The following is a 23,240-nucleotide window of genomic DNA, read 5'->3' on the forward strand; positions in this document are numbered from 1 at the left end:
CTACTAAAAATACAAAAATTAGCTGGGCATGGTGGCACACGCCTGTAGTCCCAGTTACTCGGGAGGCTGAGGCAGGAGAATTGCTTGAACCCAGGAGACGGAGGTTGCGGTGAGCCGAGATCGCGCCATTGCACTCCAGCCTGGGTAACAAGAGCGAAACTCCGTCTCAAAAAAAAAAAAAATACAAAAATCAGCTGGGCATGGTGGCGTGCGCCTGTAGTCCCAGCTACTCAGGAGGTTGAGGCAGGAGAATTGCCTGAACCCAGGAGGCGGAGGTTGAGGTGAGCGGAGATCACACTGCACTCCAGCCTGGGTAACAAGAGCAAAACTCCGTCTAAAAAAAAATTAAAAATAAAAAAATAAATTGGTTCATTTATTTTCATCTAGTGGGAAGTAGAGGTACCACTAGATCCTGAATCTCAAATAAGATTTTCAGAAATCTCTCACTCTACAATTGGCTCTTTGCCCAATCTCTCTCAATATCTCTCTTCCTCCCCCATCCTTTTCTTTTCTTTCTTTCTTTTTCTTTTCTTTTTTCTGAGACGGAGTCTCACTCTGTCGCCAGGCGCCAGGCTGGAGTGCAGTGACGCAATCTCGGCTCATTGCAACCTCTGCCTCACGGGTTCAAGCAATTCTTCTGCCTCAGCCTCCCGAGTAGCTGGGACTACAGGTGCACGCCACCACGCCCAGCTAATTTTTTGTATTTTTTAGTAGAGACAGGGTTTCATCATGTTGGCCTGGATGGTCTCAATCTCTTGACCTCGTGATCCTCATGCCACGGCTTCCCAAAGTGCTGGGATTACAGGCGTGAGCCACTGCGCCCAGCCTCCTTTTCTATCTCTATTTCCATATCTTTCTCTTACTATGGAAAAATTTTCCAGTAACTGGGAAGAGGGTTGCTAGCAGCCTAAAATTACATTCCTCTCCCAACCGTTCTTCCAATCTGACTTCTGCCTTCAACTACTTTATTGAAATGGATCTTGTCAAGGTTTCCTCTGACACTCATTTTACCAAATGCAATATACAATTTCCTAAGCACCTTATTCAACATCACAATAAAATATTACACATTTGAGCACCTCATGCCTCTTGAAACACTTTCCTGTTTCTGCTTCTACCACCGAGTTCTCTGGATTTCTTTCAGATTCTGAAGTTTCCTTAGCCAGATTTTCCTTTTCTTCAAATCTTCTACATATTGGGATCTGAGGATTTGCTCTGTTTTATCTATACTCTTTCTCTAAGTAATCTCATTAGGTACCACAGTTTAAATGCCAATCACATGTTGATGACTCCCAATTTTCAAATGTACAGCCACTCAGCTACACACACACACACACGCACACACACTCCAACAACCTATTTGACATTGTCATTTAAAAGTGTACTAGGCTAATAAGAATTAATGTGTTCAAAATGAACTTCTCACGATCTATTCCCTCCCCAGACTTCCTTCTTTCAATAAATGGCACCATCCATCCATATGTTTAAGCCAGAAAGATAAAAGACTTCTCTTTTTCTCATCATCCACCCAATCCATCACTTAGTGCAATTATTAAATCCACTACACTAAATAATGTGAATATTCTATTTGTCTCCTCTTATTGCCTGTTCTCCAAAATTTTCTCCTCCACAACCCACACATTTACATGCAGCAATTAATGCTGCAGAATAGATCTCTAGTGTCACTCAAAAACCACTGAAAAACAAATTGTCTTGCCAGACCTTGCAGAGCTCATGCTACAGAGAAAGGAGGGACTTAATTTAAAAACAAAGCCTTCTCTTGTGCTAAATGCTTTGCAAGCTGAATTGGATCAGTAACACAAATTATGAAATTTCCTGGCAGTAAATAACAGAGGCAAGCGCTTCAAAACTTACCTATCCTACCTGTGGAATGGGCAGAAAGCCCTAAATCTGAATGTAGATTTAGCTCACAGAACGGATTTAGTCTCACTTCAGTTTTAGGAGTTAAACAAACAACAAACTCTTCATTTTAACCCCATCCAAAACAGAAGAGACTTTTATGTTTATTAATATTTTTTGCCTTTAACAGCTTTTGTGGTCATTTCTAAATTTATGCACATAGATCTCCAAGGGTCTAGTTAGAAGCATAATTATCTCCTGTATTTGTCCGGCTGCCATGAAAGAGTACCACAAATTGAGTGACTTTAACAACAAAAATTTATTATCTCATAGTTCCAGAGGCTGCAATTCTGAGATCAAAGTGTCAGCAGACCTGGCTCCCTCTGAGGACTATGAGGGATAATCCATTCCGGCCCCTCTCCTAGCTTCTGATGGTTTGCTGGCAATCTTTGGCTTTCGTTGGCTTGCAGAAGCATCACTCTTGTCTCTGCCTTCAGGTTCACATGGCTTTCTCTCTGCATGAGTATGTCCAAATGTTCATTTTATATAAGGACACCAATCAGATTAGACTAGGGGCCTATCCTACTCCAGTATGACCTTATCTTAACTAATAACGAGGGAATGTATTAACTTCTCTTCCCGGGTCCACAAGGGGCGCGGTTTCAAAGGCAAGATCTTCCCAGCGACAGCCAGACGGGCCTTCTTTTACGCCTCCCTCCATCCGAGAGCTTAGGGGTCTTTGTCTAACTTTCCCGAACGTGGGAAAGGTAGAGAGCCCAGGTGTGCTCTTTTGTTTAGAAAGCGCGGCTATGGAGGAGGGGCTGTTGATTGCGAGTCTAGCAGCCATTCCAGTATCGAAGTCAGAAAATCAATCATTCCAGAGGACGTTTGAAGAATTTCTTTCACTGGAGGAGAACTTGAATGGGGCGGGAGTAAATCCCAGATTAAAAGACCCCCCTGCCACTTACCTGTTTGGTGTTTCCCTCTTGGGGATCCCCTTCCAAGACAGCGTGAGGGCTCGCTCTCTACCTACCTAATTCTTTCTCTCTCTCTCTGCCTAAATAAATCGTTTTTTGCAAAATTCTTTGGGTCCAATATTTACTAGAACGAGCTCACTGCGATGCTGGGATCCCCTCCCCATTCTTGGGTGAGAGATCAAGGGCCTAAAAAGAAAACATCTGATGGGAAGGGAGCAGAGCCGTCGTTTCTTCCCCTGCATCCCGCAACCCGTCACAATTACATCTGCAATGACCCTTTTAAAAGATAAAAAGTCATGTTCTGGGGTATGGGGAGTTAGAACTTCAACAAATGAATTGGGAGGTTGGCATGCAATTTAACCCATACACCTTCAAGTTATTTGGGGGAAAATGATCCCTAACAAAGGATCATTTAAGCTCCAAGTGAAAACAGAAATATTTACCAACAGGTCAATGAATAATTGAAATATAAAGTTCGGGATGCAGGCAAAGAGATTCCTAAGATTCCTTTAATCTTCAAAAAAAAATTATCTAGGCCTTAAGAATAAACAAGAATACCAGAGAGAAATGAAAAGACATGGAAAAGGTGAGGTGATCAATCGTTGACTTAGAAATAAAGGGCAACAATTAGATATAAAGGTCAAAAAGCAATAATATTGGGTTCTAAGAAATTAAAGTCAATATGAGATTGGGCATCAAGTAATTACACAGAAATAGAGCTACTGAAAAGCAGACAGCTCTCAATCCACAAATCCAAGTGTATAAGAAATATCACATTTTTTACTTTCTGTAAATCTTATTTATTTCAACTTTAAGTCCCCACCTCTAGTTACACAGCTGTTCTTGAAGATCTTCTCTGCCCAGGGTAGTTTACCCATATGGGAACCCTGTATATCCTTAGGGCACTGGTGATGCCTTTCTCGTCCCACCAGAAACCCTTGTATGCAATCATAGATCCTACAGGTTAGCCAGCATTTCACAGCGGTCTAGGACAGATTCCTAAGTTACAAAACTCCCTCTAACTGGCACATTCTCAGAGCATTTTCATGGAACAGGGTACAGGCTTCCCCTGCTGGTGTGACTCAGAGAGCTGACTCTCTTCTTCCGGTTTGGGGAAAAGGCACTCTGCTCTCTTTTGAGTCTCTCTCAGGAGTCTCTGTTTCTCCCAAGTCCTTCGATGGGTTTAGGCTTTTAGAAACAAAAATTAGGCAACTTCAGGAAAAGTCCTCTGAGATTAGGAAATACAGAGTCCCCTACTCTGAATGAGGAAGGTAACCATTCCCAGATGAATTTTAACACAGGAAATGATTGTTCCCACCAGAGTGGAAGCCCAATTCAACTTACTGCTCTTTTACAGAGTGTGTGGGTTCCAAAGAAAATACAAAATCCTCAAGATGAGAACAGAGGAATAGAGATGGGAAGTGGGGGTGGACAAGGACCCCACACAATCAAAGCAGCAAGATGCTGCAGCAGTCCATTGTGTTATTAAGGGAAACGATCTGAGACAACGTATTTGAAGGTAGTCAAGGTAAGTGAAGCTTTGGAGTTCATACTTTTTTTTGGACACAGGACATAAGCACAGACACAGATAATAAGGGACTTTGAAGTAAGAAGTAGACATCTTGGATGGGGTAGAACAAGAACAGAATAGAACCACAGAAGTCCCATGACCTGAAATTAAAATCCAGAAAAGATGAGAACTGCCCCCTTAGTTATATTAGGTAAGAGGCTTTTGTTTTGTTTTGTTTTGTTTACCAGTTCCTTAGAGAGGAAGAATTAGTAATTGATTTCATAACCCATTATATATACTCTCTAGAGCTTTTGTTTCTGTATGTGCCTGCATGGTATACTCTGTGTAAAATCAGTCATTCTCAACAATGCCTCTCAGCTGCTCACCACATTATAGAATACTCCCTGGAGGTATTTTTCCTTGACTGAGCAGATTGGACTCAGACCATTGACCCCAAGACTGCTCTCCATCTTAGGCAAAACCGGAGAGAAGTCCTTACCTTTTCCCCCCTTAAACAATTCTGTAAAAAGGCATTTATCTGCCTGGGTGTGCTATAAATTTAAAATGATTCTGTCGGAATCAGAAATGTAGTGTCAACACAGGGCATAAGTGAGTGGGATGGGTCAACATAGGGCATATTGTGAAAATAGGCTTAAGAAGCTGATGGCAGGCAGTGGAGGAAAAAGTTCAGTGAGGAGGGAAGAACAAAACAGGCTCAGGAAGCTTAGATGCACAAATACTGGGAGTCAGGAAGAAAACAAAGAGTCTCTATAATGTGGGCAATTCCTTTTTCATTCATGGTCTTGCGGAAGTATGAATAATGAATATGTTCATTTCATTGATATCTTCCTACTAATTGAAGGACATTTTCTGTTCGGTGACAGAGTGACCTGCGGTTCCAATTACCAGCCACTGATGAGGTTCCCCTCTTTGGAGGTCTGTTTAGCATATTATTTTGTTTATTAATAAAATTATGTTAATTTACTATACATTTTATGCAATGGTAATTTCCATCATAATTCATGCTCCCAAACAGGCTATGCTTCTTGAATTATACTCTACAGGGTCGTAAATCAGCACTTTGTAAACTTTTGATACTCAGGACGTTTTTACATTTCTAAAAATTACTGGGAACTTTTAAAAGCTTTTGTTTATATGGGCTATATCTACTGATACTTACTGAATTAGAAATTAAAACTTAGAAATTTAAAAGTGCTTTTATTAATTTGTTTAAAAATAATAAACCCAGTATATGCTAACACAAAAATATATTTTAATTAGAAATAACTCTTTTTCAAAACAAAACAAAAATGAAACAGTAAAAAAGTGATATTGTTTTAGAGCTTGCAAATTTCTGTATTGTCTGGCTAATAGAGGACAGTGGGATTTTCATATCTGCTTCTGCATTCATTCTGCCATGTAGAATCTGGAAAACTCTACTCATAAGAGAATGATAGCAGAAAAGAATAATAACCTATTAGTATTATTATCCAAATAGGTTTAACTTTGAAGATCACTTAAGGGTGTTAGCAACCTCCAAGGGATCTCTTGGACAAAATTTTGAGAACCTCTGTATTGGACCACTGCTTGTCATTAGACATTCATTCAATAGCCTCTAGAGATTTGCATTGGTATAACTCCAAACTTCAACATTTAACACTTTCTGAGGCTAAAAAACGAGATCTTCACACACAAAATGCATGGTCTTCCAAAATTTTCTCCCAGAAGCTCCAGAGACTGAAAAATAGAAGAAAACCTATTTCCAGGAAATGGGCTGAAACAAGCTGTCCAACCTGCAGCCCGTGACCCACATGCAGCCCAGGATGGCATTGAATGTGGGCTAACACGCATAAGTAAACTTTCTTAAAACATTATGAGGTTTTTTTGTGATTTTTGTTTTTAGCTCATCAACTATCCTTAGTGTTAGTGTATTTCATGTGTGCCCCAAGTCAATTCTTCTTCTTCCAATGTAGCCAAGGGAAGCCAAAAGATTAGACACCCCTGGATTCAAGGATCTGACATAATAGCTAAGGACGGCAAGATTTAGAAGATCTATAAAAGGAAATTAAAATTATCCAGAACTTGGATGCAGAATCTATAGCGTAAGTGGTAAATTGAGTCTGCATGGAGTCATCCATAAGAAATGAATCATTTTTAACATCTAATGATTCTAATATAAGATAGTTGGGTAACCACAGGTTACACAGTCACCTGAAACTTGAGATCAGTCTTGAACCCGACTTTCCCCTCAGCTCCTACATTTAATTCATCACCAAATCCAACCCATAAATATATCTTGTTTTTGTCTTCTCTCCACCAATTAATTTAGGCCTTTGTCATTTCCAAACTGGATTTTTATAAGAGCCTACACATTGATTTGCCTGGTTTTGGTCTTTCAAATCTGCCCTTCTCAGTACCCTAACTGTTTTCTCTCCTGAGCACAAATCTGAATGCGCCTTTCTGTGGCCCTCCTTGCCTAGGGGTCAGCTCCAAGTGTAAAATGGAAAAAACATGAGCTTTGACATAAAAGGGACAAGTAATGAATTCTAATTTGACTTAGGACCTCATAAGAGTTACTGTCTGAGCTTCTCCCATGGGGTATATGGTATCGTGGGAGATACAGACAAGCAGTTATAGGTGGGAGGTGGGAGGTGGGAGAGAGATTATGAAAGCACCTAAGGACATCTAACCCAAACTTGAAGGAAGGAGAAATGCATTTTGGAGGGAATGACATCTAATTGAGGATCTGAAAAGTAGTCTCTTGGGCTTCTTTGGTTAATGAGGAAGGAGATTAAGAGGGCGTGGAGGGAGTTAGCATAGAAATTCTAGGCAAACGCACAGGAGAAGGGGTGTATTAATGAAAATTTCACTCTAAGAAATGAGACTTTTGTTTTTCCTTAGATTAGGTTAGAAAGGTGAGAGAGGATATGATACCTTTAAAGAACTGACAGTGGTGTAATAGTGGTATACAGCGAGTGGTGTTAGGTAAAGCTGGAGAAACAAGCAGGTGGTCGTATCATAAATGGCATTGTAACATCGGTTAGAGCATAGATTTGACCCTGACAGTGAAAGTGGGCTAATTTAAGATTTGAAGTTGAGAAATATGAGGTCTGTGTTACAGCATCTTCATTCTGGTTGTAGTGTTGAGGAGTCATTAAACAAGGGCCATAATGAAGGTAAAGTCGGGAGAGGCGCTGCAGACGGTCACCTAGATAAAAATGACGACAGTGGAGATAGAGATTCAAGAATGATTTGGGAGTCATCACCCATAGTACTCAGCAATTGATTGCATATGAGGGGTGAGGAAAAGAAAAGAATCAAAGCAGCACAGAGTGGCTGGCGGCATTAATCACTGGCCTAGGGAATGTGGGGGAAGAAACAGGCTTGGGGCAAGAAGCAGGCAGGTTGAATTTTAGAGATGGAGAGCTTGGCTGTGGGAACCTTGGTGGAGCTATTCAGTAGACACATAATTAGGTCTGGGGTCAGGGAAGACCTAGACTAATGATGAGGACTTAATGCTTTTCAGCAGATTGTGTTCCCTAAAGTCAGATCACCAAGGAAAGCACATAGAAGGAGCAGACAAGAAGCCTGCAAGCTCACAAAAGAGCTTTCATCATTTGCAAAATGGCATATACGATTTTCCAGGACTGTCTGAAGAAATACATGAGCTGAAATTCACGGGAGTACCAAACAGAATGCCTAGCTCATAGTATAAACTCAATAAGTATTTATTGAATGAATAATTGAACAAAAGCATATACCTAACTTACTAATTTATCTGTAGACAATAAGCAAAGGGAAAGTTCATTCACCATCTCAAAGAAAACCTTATGAACAAAATACAAGTTAAACCCATACAAAAAGACACCTCCTTCTAACAGCATAACCATGACTCTTAAGGCAGGAGGCTTTTTGCTTTTTCTGAAAAGAGAAAGTCACATTTATCAGCACCGGTCAGCTATTTAAAACTGACCTCTGTTTGATCTTGACATTTACAAGCAAAAGGAAGTCTTTAGTTATGTAACAGGCCGGCAATCCACACACCCCGCCTGCAACAACAATACACTACAGAACCTGATTTGTCATTGTGTTTGAGTCTATTCAAAACAACACCATCTCTTCACCAGCTTCTATTTTTTTCCTTGCATTCTTTGAAGCTCCCAATTTATGCCAACAAACCAGTAATGAGATGAAGATGAACATCTGCTTAAATGAGAGGTTGTCCGATTTTGTTTTGTTTTTTAATGAGGGAACTTGTCTGCTGTAAAATCAATCAGAACTCTGGCTAGCCAAATTGTTTAATGAAGTTTCTGATAACTAGATTTCGTGTTGATAAGGAACCCATTCCAGGTCAAACAGACTACTTGTGATTTTATGGCATTAAAGCAGGCTTCAAAATAGTTCTGAAAACAAAAACTCATTCACAAAACTCATGATTTCAGATTGGCATGTCAAGCATAATTTCTGAGCATTTGCAGAAATGAATACTCCTACCAAGGCCACATTGTTTACTTCAAATAAACTTGACATCAAAAGATCTACTGTTGCATATAAACAAAAAAAAAAAAAATCAGAACATTTTTTGGACAATCTCAGTATGCATCAAATTACTTTTAGCCACTCAATACACATATTCAGTATCTAAAAATTTGCTAGTATCGTTGTTCCTTCATTCCTAAACGTAAACAAAAGATAGACTGGACACGAAGATGTACTAAGAGAGAAATAATGGGAGTTTGTTTTAGGGCCTTAGGCATAACATGATTCATAATATCTTGCTGATTAGAATTAAACTTATTAGATTTTTATGTGTGTGTGAGGCATTGTTTCTAGTCCAAGCTTTGTAACAGTAAAAATAAATATACCTGAAGAATTTAGCATAAATATTAGCAAAGTGGTTAAAACTCTTAAGAGAAAGTAAACTGTTAAAATCTTTCCTTTTCTGTTACTATGATCTATTTCCTTCTTTCTCACCAGCTGCTGTTTGAGCCCTGCTTTATTGCTTATGGCACACTCTTACTACCTCATGGCCAAAGAAATCCTAAAAAGAAAAATCCTGTTTCTTTGAAAATGCCATCTTGAAGAGAAAACCTGAGCCCCAAGAACCCTGATCTAACCTAGGGCAATGATTTGGCCTTAGCTTTTATTGTTTAATGTCAAAAACAACAGGAATAACACACAAACACATGCACACACACATGCACACAGAGCTACAGTCACCAGTTTCTCAAGGACAAGGGCCCATAGGTTATTTTCAGGAACCAGACTTTCCAGTGGGATTTAAGGTCAAGTGTAGTCAGTCCCACAGACACCAGTTAGTGTGGCCTAGCAATACTTAACACCATCTGAAGCTCTACGCATTTTCAATGTTTATTTGTTTGCTGTCTGTGTCCTCCCAGTAGAATGACAGCTCCATGAGTCAAGGATCTTATCAATCTTGTTTACTGCTGTATTCTCACTTTTAGATATAGTACCTGACATGTAGTGAATACTCAATAAATACTTGTTAAATGAACAAATGCCTGCTGGCCAACAAAAACAAACAAATAACAACAACAACAACAACGAACAAACAAATGAAACTTGGCTTGATCTTCACTTTGAACAGTGTGCAAAGCCACAAATGCCCCCAGTTGAGTTCCTGCAATAAGCCAGAATGGACCTGAAGGAGAACAGCATGTTGGGGAGCCAGTCAGAATAGATACAAGTCTTTTTCAGAATGGGATGGCTTCTTCTTTTGTGTTTTTGCCCCCTTTTGAATTTCCTTTAGCTCTCTTGTTCATTCTGACAACATACACTTAATGTTTTCTTTCTTCAAATCAGTATTACAGATAATTTGTCCCCCCCTCTTACATCACAGGAGAGTCTAATCATATGACTCCAACAAGGAGGGGTACCTTAGAGTTCAGCTCTTGCCATCTTCTGCTAACTTGAGACTTGGTTTTCTGTCTTGCTGGGAATATCTCTGCAAACTATAACATGGGGGTCTTGGAGCAATATTATTTTGTCATACCTTCTAAGTCTTTCCATATTTAAAAGACATCCAGTTGTTACTGTATCTTTATAGAGCATTGACATTATATCTGATTTAGAGAATTGAGAAACCAAATGAAGAAAACCTCATTCCATTTGTTGCAGCTTCAGATGATGAAACAAAATATCCCATATTTGTTTCTTTCCAGATGAAGTGCCCCCAAAACATCAATATCTCCTCAGGGACAAACCTGATGACTGGGGCTTCCAACCAGTAGTACCTGGTGAATGTCACCCAGTTATAGACCAATAGAATAGAATTGAGAGTCCAGAAATAAACTAATACATCTATGGCCAATTGATTTTGAATATAGATGTTGTGTTAGCCCATTTTCACCCTGCCGATAAAGACATACCTGAGACTGGGCATTTTATAAACAAAAAGAGGTTTAATGGACTCACAGTTCCATGTGGCTAGGGAGACCTTACAATCATGGTGGAAGGCAAATGTACTTCTTACATGGTGGCAACAAGAGAGAATGAGAGACAAGCAAAAGGTGTTTCCTTTTATAAAACCATCAGATCTCATGAGACTTAATCACTATCACAGGAACAGTGTGGAGGAGAATACCCCCCTGACTCAATTATCTCCCATTAGGTCCCTCCCACAACATGTGATAATTATGGGAGCTATAATTCAAGATGAGATTTGGGTGGGACACAGCCAGCCATATCAGATGTGAAGATCATTCAATGGTGAAATAATTGTCTCCAAGAAATAAAGCTGGAAAAACTGGATAGCCACATACAAAAGAACATGGAGGTTATCAGGACAGTGTCCTATGTGCATCAGTAGGGTCAAGCAGTTGAATGAGCGAGGGCCAGATTGCTATTTTCCAACCAAATATCCATTCTTCTCTTCTTAGTAAAAAAAAAAAAAATCCCCCTACTTTTGGGAGTGGCAATGTGCACAGCTAAATATTTGTATTTCTCAGCCTTCATGCAAATAGAACTAGTCAGTAATATATAACAATTCATTTACTGAGGGTGCCACAGAAGTTCTTAAAAGGGGCTGCTCAGCTGGCAGTTGTCCAACCCTATTCACACATTCCTCTTCCTTCTCTATGATGCCTGAAATGTAAGTAAGGTGGCTGCAACTACAAGAGAATCTTGGACCCGAGGACGGAAGCCATATTTGTGAATGCAGAAAGAGATTGATCTTGGGCCTCTGAAGGTTGTGGAGCTACCTGTCTTCAGATGCCTGTGTCCACACTTACTTTAGATGAGTGAAAATTGTCTACTTTCTTTAGGCCACTCTGATTGGAGTTGTCTATCTAATGTACCCAAACCTAATTACACTTGATTCAGTCACTCCCATGCAGCTGGAGAACACAGGACAAGGGTGAAAAAGAACCTTGGCTTGAAGATCTGGGTTAGCATTTGGTACTTAAGCTAGATAGGAACTTCTTATAAGTGCAAAGTTTTGAAACTTACCTCAGATCTATTAATCATAAACACTAGAGATAAGGCCCAGCAATCTGTTTATCAGGCTCTTGAAGTGCCGTTTGAAAACCTAGGCAAATTCGTCTTGTTTGATGTTGCTGTGTAAGAAATTTCTGTTAATTGTCTTTGGCCTATGATCATACGCTGTTAAGAATAGGGACTTTCATCAATGATAGGCTGGATAAAGAAAATGTGGCATATATATACCATAGAATACTATGCAGCCATAAAAAGGAGTTCATGTCCTTTGCAGGGACATGGATGAAGCCAGAAACCATCATTCTCAGCAAACTAACACAAGAACAGAAAACTGAACACCACATGTTCTCACTCATAAGTGGAAGTTGAACAATGAGAACACATGGACACAGGGAGGGGAACATTACACATTGGGGACTGTCGGGGGGGTGGGGGCCTACGGGATTGATAGCATTAGGAGAAATACCTAATGTAGATGACAGGGTGATGGATGCAGCCAATCACCATGGTACATGTACACCTATGCAACAAACCTGCATGTGCTGCACATGTACCCCAGAACTTAAAGTACAATAAAAAAATTAATTTTTTAAAAAAGAATAGGGGCTTTGAATTTTAAAAATACTTCGGTTCTACTTGTAGATTAACAATTCATATTAGTCTGTTCTCATGCTGCTGATAAAGTCATACCCAAGACTGGGTAATTTATAGAGGAAAGAGGTTTCATGGATTCACAGTTCCACATGGCTGGAGAGGCCTCACAGTCATGGTGGAAGGCAAAGGAGAAGCAAAGGCACATGTTCCATCGTGGCAAGCAAGAGAGCTTGTTCAGGGGAACTCCCATTAATAAAAACATTAGATCTCAGGAAACTTATTCACTCCCAGGAGAATAGTGAGAGAAACTGTCTCCATTGTTCAATTATCTCCACCTGGCCCTGCCCTTGATATGTGGGGATTATTACAATTCAAGGTGAGATTTGGGTGGGGACGTAGCCAATCCATATCACAATTTATTGACTATATGACCTTTAGCAAATGACAATATTTTTTATTCTCATTGTCCTCAATAGAAAACTGGGTTATTGTGTAGCTAAAATGAAATGTCTATAAATCTAAACACGACACGTGGAAAATTGTAGGTGCTTAATAGATGTTAGTTCCTCCACTCGCCATCTATCATTTATAATGCATTGCAGGGGTCTGGTCTTAGGCATGTATTTCTGCAGACTGTGAGATTAGACACCCTCCCCCACCTCTTTTTATGTCTCCATTATTGCTTCTGTTATTATTTAAGATGTGAAAGAACCTAAGGCAGAGGGAAAAAAGAAAGGGAAAGGCATTTTCTTTGCACATAGCTTAATTGTTCAGGTTAGCCATAGAGTGAGGATACAAGAATGCCTTGTTTCTAGTTTTATTTTGGGCATTAAAAGGCCTTAATAAATGTCTCTCTCATCAGGCAAGAGAAAACAATGCCTGATGAATTATTACTAAGAAGTCAGAAAAATGCTTACACATGCTTTTTCTCAATGTTGGGAAATAAAACTACCACATTTTTCTCATTGAAATTTCTTTGCATTTTGAGTGTCTCCAAAAAAACCTGTCTTAATGGAAGCAAAAGGGGCAAAAGACCAAAAAGGGACCCCTTGCCGTATCTTGACTATGCCTCATCCCTAGCTGGGAGAAACAATGATAAGAAAAACAGGTCAACTTTCCCACCCAGTTTTCCACCTCCTATCCCCTGCATCAAGTTATGAAATCTTTCTAGCTAGCTTTCATGGCATTCTGAATATGAGGGTTCTTCAAAAATGTCATAGAAGTACACATTTTGAAAAATTATGAATGGATTTCAAAAATAGTTTACACCAAAATAAACTCACACTAACTTGTTGTAACACATGTGAACAGGATCTAGTTTGAGTACTAAGAAGGATGACACAGTTGGAAAAGAGGTCCTATCAGAGGAACATGAATTCTGCTAATGTGGAAGTAAGAGCAAACATCAAATTTACGTGAAGCATGGGTTTAAAGAATAGTGAAGTTATTGATGCTTTACAAAAAGTTTACATGCACAATGCCCCAAAGAAATTGGCAGTTTATATGCAGATAATTTGTTTTAAAAGTGATGAGACCATGTTGAAGAAGCAGCTTGTGCAATAGACCATTTGCATCCATTTTTGAGGAAAAAATTTATCTTGTGTGTGCCCTAATTGACAAACAAGTAATAAGAGAAACAATAGCCAACACCGCCGACATCTCAGCTGGTTCAGCATACACCATCCTGACTGAAAAGCTAAATTTGAGCAAACTTTCTACTTGAGGCAGCAGGTGCCAAAACCGTTGTGCCAAGATCAGCTGCAGACATGAGCAGATCTTTCAATGGAAATTTTAAACAAGTAGGATCAAGACCATGAAGCATTTCTTGAAAGAATTGTAAAAGGAGATGGAATGTGGCTTTGCCAGTACAATCCTGAAGACAAAGCACAATCAAAGCAATGGCTACCAAGAGGGGAAGGTGGTCCAGTCAAAGCAAAAGTGGACTGTTCAAGAGCAAAGGTTGTAGCAACAGTTTTTCGAAATTATCAAGTCATTCTGCTTGTTGGCTTTCTGCAGAGCCAAAGAATGATAGCATCTGCTTATTATGACAGTGTTTTGTGAAAGTCAGCCAAAACTTTAAAAGAACAACGCCCAGGGAGTCTTCATCAGGGTCCTTCTCCACCATGACAATGTTTCTGCTCATTCAAACAAGGGCAGTTGTGCAAGAGTTTCCATAGGAAATCATTAGGCATCTTCTTTATAATACTGATTTGGCCACTTCTGCCTTATTTTTATTTCCTAGTCTGAAAAAAAAACCTTTAAAGGGCACTCATTTTTCTTTAGTTAGTGATGTAAAAAAGGACTGTATTGAAATGGTTAAATCCCCAGGACCCTCAGTTCTTTAAGGTGGACTAAATGACTGGTATCATCACTTCAAAAGTGTTTCGAGCTTGATAGATCTTATGTAGAAAAATAAAGTTTATATTTTTACTTTTTATTGTTTAATTCCATTTTTCCACGAACTTTATAGAGTTCCCTCTTATGTAGTTTATATTTTGCTAGGTATGGTACCAAGAAGATGTATGAAACTAATTCTGACTACATAGTTCTTACTGGATTCACCTCCTGACACACACCTCCAACCCTCCCCAGCTTGCCAAGGAAAACAGCTCCCAGCCTGGACAAAATCAGATAATGGGCAGAAATAGACAGACACTCCAAGAGATGAAGCAGAAAGGAAAGACAAGGTTAAAGAACTAAAGTCCCTTTACAAGATGAAGAGATGAGAAAGAGCAGAAGAGAAAACTGGATGGCAGAAAAGCCAGCCAAGTTAGGAAAAGGGAGCTTGGGTATGGGGGCAGTGTGTGTATGAGAGAAAGAGAGACATTTGTGATAGGTTGGTACTCATTAATTTATGTGGCTCAAGGCATAAAGAACTACACAGTTCTGTTATGACCACTGGTGGGAGTGAAAATAAACAGATATTTATTGAGAACCTACTGTCTTAGTTCATTTGGGCTGCAATAACAAAATACCATGAACTGTCTAGCATATAAACAATAGGAATTTCTTTCTTACAATTCTAGAGGCTGAGAAGTGCAAGATCATGGCATCAACAGATCTGGTGTCTTGTGAGGGTCTGCTTCCTCGTTCACAGATGGCCGCTTCTTGCTCCGTCCTCACATGGTGGAAGGGGTGAGGGAGCTCCCTTGAGCCTCTTTTATAAGGACACTAGTCCCATTCCTGAGGCAGTGCCCTCAGAAACTTATCATCTACCGAAGATCCCACCACCATGTACTATCATATTGAGGATTAGGTTTCAATATACGATTTTTTTTCTTTTTTTGGGGGGGTGGGGTGGGGAACAGAAACACTCAGCCATAATACCTATGAACATGCAGATGCCTCTCCCGTGTAATCCTCACAATCCTCACAACCGCCCTATGAAACTAGCTTACACCCGCCTAGATAAGACAATGGTAGCTGGGGAGACAACGTGAATTGCCCAAGGCCATAAAGCTAGCAAATAGTGGAGCAGGAAAAAAGCCTGGAGCTAATCTGATGCCTGGAGCTGGGAACCAGAAACCATTGATAATGAGAGAGACCCTGGGCTAACACCGCTGCCAAAGGAAATGTTGTCTCATAAACTCTGCGTTGACATGCGTCTGGATCCAGGCTTCATTGCAAAGGTTTGGGTTTTCTTGACACTTTCTTTTGTCTCAGCACAAAAGCCGTATGGTATATTTGCTTGTATGTCGTCATAAACAGCAGTTCACCGGAGTCCCTTTCTTTGTTCTCCTATATTCACTGGTGATAGAAGCCAGCACACATGAAAACATTTCCTTCTTATGGGCTTCTCTAGAAACCCGTTTACTTTTCATCTTTCTTTCACATTCCTAACAGCTTTTCTCTCTTTCTTATTCATCCTTTTTTTTTTTTAATCTATTACCCAACTTCCAGGCATTTAGCTTTCCTCTCACCTGATCTTAACCTATAGGAAACATAATAAAGTCTTTTCTTAAGCAAAAGATGGTAATGTGTTGAGTAGTTTATCATTATAATCCAGGTTAGAAGTTGGAGTCTAATGACACTTTCTCAGTCTAGGTTGGCTGAATTGCTGCAGTTATTTCTCAAAGCCTTGACTAACTCAGATTATAAATCTTAATAGCAAATTATCCTGAACTCATTTTTTTTTTTACTTTGACATTAGTGACTTGAGTGTGGAGAAATAAAGAATTACTGTAAGCGAAAGTGAAGCCCAACAAAGAATTCTGTTGACTGTGTGACCTCATCAAGGAAGTGACCACACTTTCTTATTTCTTGGCTATTTCTAATTTTTTTCTTTGTAACAGTGGACCTTGCTGAAGGGAAACCCTAGAAATGTTCAGTTTGCATAAACTGAGCCCAGGACCAAGAGATGATTAATATAGGTAACAACGCTGGGCGCCTGTACTTTCCAATCTGAATTAATTCTGTGTTCTCAGAGGCAAGGCTAAGAGATAAAGACTTGAATAACAGTAAGATTAACCGTTTTCTCAAAGGCAGGACCCATTGTTTGATAATAGTGTAAGCTTCCAATGCTTTGCTCCAACACAAATCTTTGTTCTTGTAGTTTCTTCCACTCTTTCCATCTCATTCTACTCCACCAGGCCAGACCATAATTTGGGTTACCAGTAAAGGCAAGCTAGCATTCCCAACATCCTGTGACAAATCCTAAATTAATGACATTCAGAAGAAGCCTTAACGTCTATGGCAGGCAAAAATATTCCTTCAAACACACACACACACACACACACACACACACACACACACACACACACACTGACACACATTGAGAGACAGAGAAAGAGAGTGTGTGTGTGTGTCTGTAATCATTGTTTTTAACACTAAAGACAATCTTTCTGCAATCCCTTAGTGGCACGGCCTGGTAAGGAAGACAGTGGCACCCAGTGGACAAATGTTTGATTGTTTGACACAGGTGTTCCTTTCTGAAATATTTTCAAGCACATTCTTAGGAAATACCAGTTTCTCCCCTTTCCCTGACCTCTCATCCATTTGTTTTTAATGTCAACTTAAATTTTAAAGGGGACAGAGGAATGTTCTTAAAGTTTTTATCTTTTCAAGGAAAAGACCAGACTCAAACACCGGAGAAAGCAAAAATCTCAGGATTAAATTCTTTGACAACAGTGTTGATTGACTCCTCTCAACAGTAACAGTGAAGACAGCCAAATCTCATCAAATGCTCAAGTTAATTAAAAATATAATGTTGAAAATGCCTGCAATGTGCTTTTACACATTATACTTTCCCTTTCCTCATACCATGGCCAACTTCCAATTCAACTTACTTGGTTATGCAAATTTGGCAGCTTCAAGAACTATACTTTAGTACAATTAATAAACACAGATCCTGCAACTTAATGCTATTGTGCAGTTTATCTTGGAGTCATATAAACACCTATTTTCATTCTCCATGTCTTCCAATTATTCTATTGTCTGTGAGCTACTGGGGTAGAGAGGCTCTGGTTTATATGTCTTTCTCCCCAAAACACCTAACCAGCACCTTACTGATGGTAAGTACAAAGAAGTTAAGTGAAATCCAGTTTCCATTTTATATATTTAATCTGATAAATATTGAAAAAATAAATACATCTAATTGTTTGGTGTTATACAAAGAGATCATTAAACTAAGAATCTTAAATATTAGGAGCTATTTGTGAAACTGCCTTTGCAAAATTATGACAATGAAAGAGATAAGACCTAACTGACTCTATCTTGCTTCTAACCCTTACGATGTCCTTGTTCATTCTTGGGCATAGGCCGAACCAACTTTGGGAAGGAATTCAGTTTACAGTTTGACTCTGAAACAAAATTGATAATAGCCCTTTGCCGAAAATACTCCCTTCTTGCCCGGGGTCCAGTCTGCCTTTGCAGAACTACCAAATTAGCTACAAGATTAGAAATTACAATTTAGGGGTCAGGTAGCCTCTGGCTCCAAGAGTTTGAACCTCCCCAAATTGTTCCTGGATTCACTATTGTAAAACCTAAGATCAGTGCTTGACATATTTTGCAGACCCTGCAATGGATGGATCAGCTAACAACCACCCAGACCGTAATCTGGCCCAGTCAGTTCTGTCATTGCAACCAGGCACAGAAAACATGAAGAAAACCCAACTCCGACCCCCTATGATTCCATCTCCAACCTGACCAACCAGCACTCCCCACTTCCCAGACCCCTTCCTGCCAAATTATCTTTAAAAACTCTGATCCCTGTATGCTCATGCTTGGGGTGACTGATTTGAGTAGTAATAAAACTCCTATGGTTCTTCCTGCACAGCTGGCTCTACATGATTTACTCTTTCCCCATTGCTATTCCCCTGTCTTGATAAATCAGTTCTGTCTAGGCAGTAGGCAAGGTGAACCCACTGGATGGTTACATTTGCAATGGATAAAAATATTTCCTAAAGAACAAAAGGATTGGGTACTCTTATGAGTGATTTGAATCTTACTGATTCAAATGAGATATTATTAAAAGCCATTTGATCACCAAAAAAACCCCTATGTATCTTCTTACTATAACCTAATCCCAGCAGGGGTGCCCTCCTCTAGTTATCCATTGAAAAATCCTTCCTGATTTGGAGACTCTGAAATTCTTAGTTTTTTTTTTTTTTCATTGAAATGTTATCTCATGTTTATCATTATGTTCTTGGTAATTTTAAATTTTGCCACAGTTCAAGGCTTGTTTTTGTTTGTTTTAGAAAAAAAAAGAAGCAGTTGGCAGGCTAGAGCTATGGCTTGAGGCTGAGATGGAAACTTTTCCAAAAGGGCAACACATTTTTATTAACTGACACAAGTATCCTGTGACCCCTTGCATCAATCGCATTTAGTCAGTAAACAACAAGTAGATACCAAGGTAAGGGATGCATTTTTTTTCAGTAAGCTGAAAAAGAAATGAAGGACATTTGTGTGTATCACTACATTACACATTAATCATACTTCTTTTTCTCATAACACAAGCACATTTCCTCCTTAGTTTCTGCCAAAATTCTTATAAAATTCTAATGCAATTAGCTCTTACTGTACAAAGAGTCTACATTTATTATTAAAAGTACCTTAAAATTCTTTTTTTTTCAAGTATCTAAAATATATTTTTATCTAAATGTATCAATCCAGGAGAAATTTATAAACATTTCTAACATTGCAGGGCCTCCTCTCTCTTTTTTCCTCCACTGACTGCTCACCAAGAGAAAGCACTGGGGGACCCGGACACCAAGTGGCTTTGCCCAATGGGGCCAAGCCTCTCTGATTAGGGGAAAAGGCAATAGTAGTTGCACTACTTGCAAAGTATAATCTTATTGGGAAATGTTCCAGCCCTGGCCTGCGCTTTACTGATAACCCACAGCCACTGCCTCTGAAATCACGGACCTGTTGTACATGCAAAGCACCTATATAAGGTGTCCAGGCCAGCTGGTGCAGGCCAGGCTCCACTTATCATCTGCTACTTTGCTTCTGTGAGTTTCAAAAACCAAAGAGGGATGTCAATATTTGAAAAACTCTCTTCCAAGTAAAATTTCCTAAAATAAAAGAAAATTACATCTGTGTGACTCCTATAGGCTTTACCTTTGAGCTTATCTACTGATAATTCAAATATGCTTTGTTTATTCTGGGAAACCACTTAGTTAAAGAAGGTTTGCCTAACTCATGGCCTATGGTGAATGAAAGTCAAATAAAATATAAAGATGAAAAAAGTTTAAAAGCTTGCCATACAGACTAAAGTAAGCACTGTTATGTCTAAAATGAATGGAATGCTGTGTGTGTATGTGTGTATGTGCGCATAACTGCAATGTGTATGCATGTGCGTGTGTGTGTCTCTGTGTGTGTGTGTGTGTGTGTGTGTGTGTGTGTGTGTGTGTGTATTAGTAGAGGCCGAGGTTAAAACATGTGTTTGCATTTAGACTTGCCATGCTGAGTACTGAGGAACATTTGTTTCCAGTTCCCATGACAGATATTACCTGTTCAGATAAAGCTTTAGCCTTTTCTTCTGCTGCTTTCAGGCAAATCTCCAAGGACTTAAGTTGGGCCAAGGTAAATGCCATCTGTCCAGTGTCCAGGGACACTTTCTTTAAAAAAAAAAATCAAATATTACTTTTTGACATGGATAGTTTGAGCACATCTCAAACAATCTCATAAACTAAAGATGTGCTTGATAAACTCACAGAATTCCTCCCCTTTTTTTAACACGAAAATAAAATAGCAAAATGTTTTAACAATGGTTTTATCTAACATACAGAGTGTAAAACGTATAAAAAGCAAATGATGACAATGAACAGCTTTAGAAAGTTAGATTAAATAACTGTTGTTGGAATTGGATTACTTTGAAACTTTTATTCTTACTTCAAAGGGTTAGGATTAAAATTTCACATTCCTAATGGAAGACATCACCTAGAATGTCTACGTTTTTAACAGTCACCTAGCAGTGGGAACAGAGTCAACTGAATTCAGAGAAACTTCGTTTCCTCTGATCTTCACCTGCTTAGCACATGCCATTAAAACAAAGATACCACATGTTTTAGAATCAAATCATTCTTCCCCAGAGCCCAGCTATATCACTCAAATCAGCAGATGTGTAGACTCTGACTCTCAAAATTTTTCCTTTTCTTTTTTTTTCCTACTGGAGTTTCACTCTTGTCTTCCAGGCCAGAGTGCAAGGGCGTGATCTTGGCTCATTGTAACCTTCACCTCCTGGGTTCAAGTGATTCTCCTGTCTCAGCCTCTGGATATTACAGGCGTTTGCCACCACACCTGGCTAATTTTTGTATTTTTAGTAGAGACGTGGTTTCACCACATTGGCCAGGCTGATCTTGAACTCCTGACCTCGTGATCTGTCCACCTCAGCGTCCCAAAAGTGCTGGGATTACAGGCATGAGCTACTGCGCCTGGCCTCAAAATGCTTCTAAAGTTACTTTTTCTCAGATATAAGCTGAAGACTATGCAAAATTGGTATGAAAATATCAGGTACAGGCCCTACTGAGACTAGACACTTCCTAGCTACTCTTTTGCTGTTGTTTATTGTGATAATTAATAATTACAAAGCAATATGAAAAGTTGGAAAGCCTCATATATGCTAGGATGATGACCTTCCTATAGCTTCTCTGGATGTGTCCTGTTTCCTTATGAATACCCCTGCTCCTGCTGCTGCTTCCAATTAGCCCCATAAAGAATGAACTTTGTTCCTACATGCCTTACAGGTCTAACTTCTGCTTCATTTTTTCCCTCTGGTTTATGAGACCACTGATTTTACATGTGTGCATTTCCTGATGATACAATAGAGCCATCTGGTGGCAAATGGAGCCAGGTGTAAAAATAGAGCATTCATTCAGCTTCTATAATTGTTTGTACTATATGCCGAACCTCGAGGCTTTGCCACTGGCCTCTGATATAAACAAAATTCTATGGGATGAGGGGCAAAAAAATATTGCTATGTCGCAAACAGCCTGGTTCCACGGTCAAGTTCTGCCACTACGGGTGCATGCTCACCCTCAAAAGTTTGCCTTTAGGGAAGGAATATCGCAGGCTGGAATGGTGTTACTAGGAAGTGAACCAATTGTCCTCAGATTCCTGATGGTTCCAGTAATTTAAAAAGTGGGTTCAAAAATTCTCCAAAAAAAAAAGCCTCTAAACAAAATTCTTGTATATTTACACTTAGAGATGAATACATGCTGTAAGACATTATATGCAGAAATGGGGAATTGCCACAGGCCAAACTATTTTTAAAAGATGGGGAATCCCTGATCTAGATTGCTATTTCCAGGGAAAATTTTCTTGTTGAATGTTTGATCCCAAGGGGAAGTTTTAAAATTTGTGTGAGAGGACTCAGCAAGATCACCTAATCCATTTCTCCAGGACTTCCTCTCCAAACACCCAACATTTCCCCAGCCAAGGAGGACAAACATTTCCATAAGACAAAAGCATTATAAGTCAAAGCCAAATGAAGCAGGTCTAACAGAGGACTGTTATGAAATAACACAGGACTTTCTGTACAAATTTAGGAAACTGTCAGGTGTTTTAGGACAGGGAAGACCTGAGCAAACCGTGGAGATGAAATCGGTCTTCTGCACCCTCACTCCAGCTGCAGTGAGTACTGGCTGCTCTCCGACCTGCCTTTCACCATCCCCCACTCCCTTAAGTGAAAGAGCCTATACAAAAGCAGGCACTTTTTAAGTAGGTGGTAACCCCATTAACAGAACAAAGGCAAAGGAAAATGAAGTCAAAAACAATTTCAGAAATAAGTAAATACATAAAGATGGAGGTTTTGGAAGTGGGTATGTGGTTTCAAAGACTAAAAGAGTTAGAGGTACTCAGTGGTTGTCCGGTGCAATGGCAGAAGGGCAGAAAGACAGGACTTCCATTATTAATTTTATTTTACTTCCTGGTATGTGCGGACACATACAATTTGCAGTAATAATGAAAATGAATATTCTAAGTGGTTAAAGTAGTTGCAAGTGAATTATATTAATCAACAGTCTGTTACATGATGTCAAAATGATGAAAATATAGGCAATATATAGGTGTTTGGGAATTGAACCTGTGTATGGATTTCCACGTGGTAAATTCCAACCATTTAATAATAATTCCCACTGTTATTTTCTACTTTTTGTCTTAAAATTGTCTACCTAAATATAAGGTTATTATCTAAACACATATACCTAATGTAGCCAAGATGAGCAATCTAAAATGATACTAGTTAACACTAAAAATTCAATAAACTCTTTGATTACAGTAAAGATACCTGGCTATTATTATGCATGGATGTTGAGGTTGATAGTCTACTAATTGAACAAATCTTACATGACATTGTTAGAGCAGACTTCGTTTCGGTTGCAAAGGTTTCTCATTTGGGAATTTAA

General features: G+C 39.3%; 1 protein-coding gene across 1 annotated transcript in view; it reads right to left on the minus strand.

The window, feature by feature from the left end:
- Positions 1 to 23,240, minus strand: part of CCDC192 (coiled-coil domain containing 192) — a 205,126-nt gene that overhangs the window by 147,424 nt on the left and 34,462 nt on the right. Inside the window, 1 exon segment of the mRNA XM_032262830.1 lies at positions 20,346 to 20,453. Coding sequence (XP_032118721.1) covers positions 20,346 to 20,453 — 108 coding nt within the window.

This window comes from Sapajus apella, unplaced genomic scaffold, assembly GCF_009761245.1.
Source record: "Sapajus apella isolate SASKATOON/1434 unplaced genomic scaffold, GSC_monkey_1.0 scaffold1, whole genome shotgun sequence".
NCBI classification, from domain to species: domain Eukaryota; kingdom Metazoa; phylum Chordata; class Mammalia; order Primates; family Cebidae; genus Sapajus; species Sapajus apella.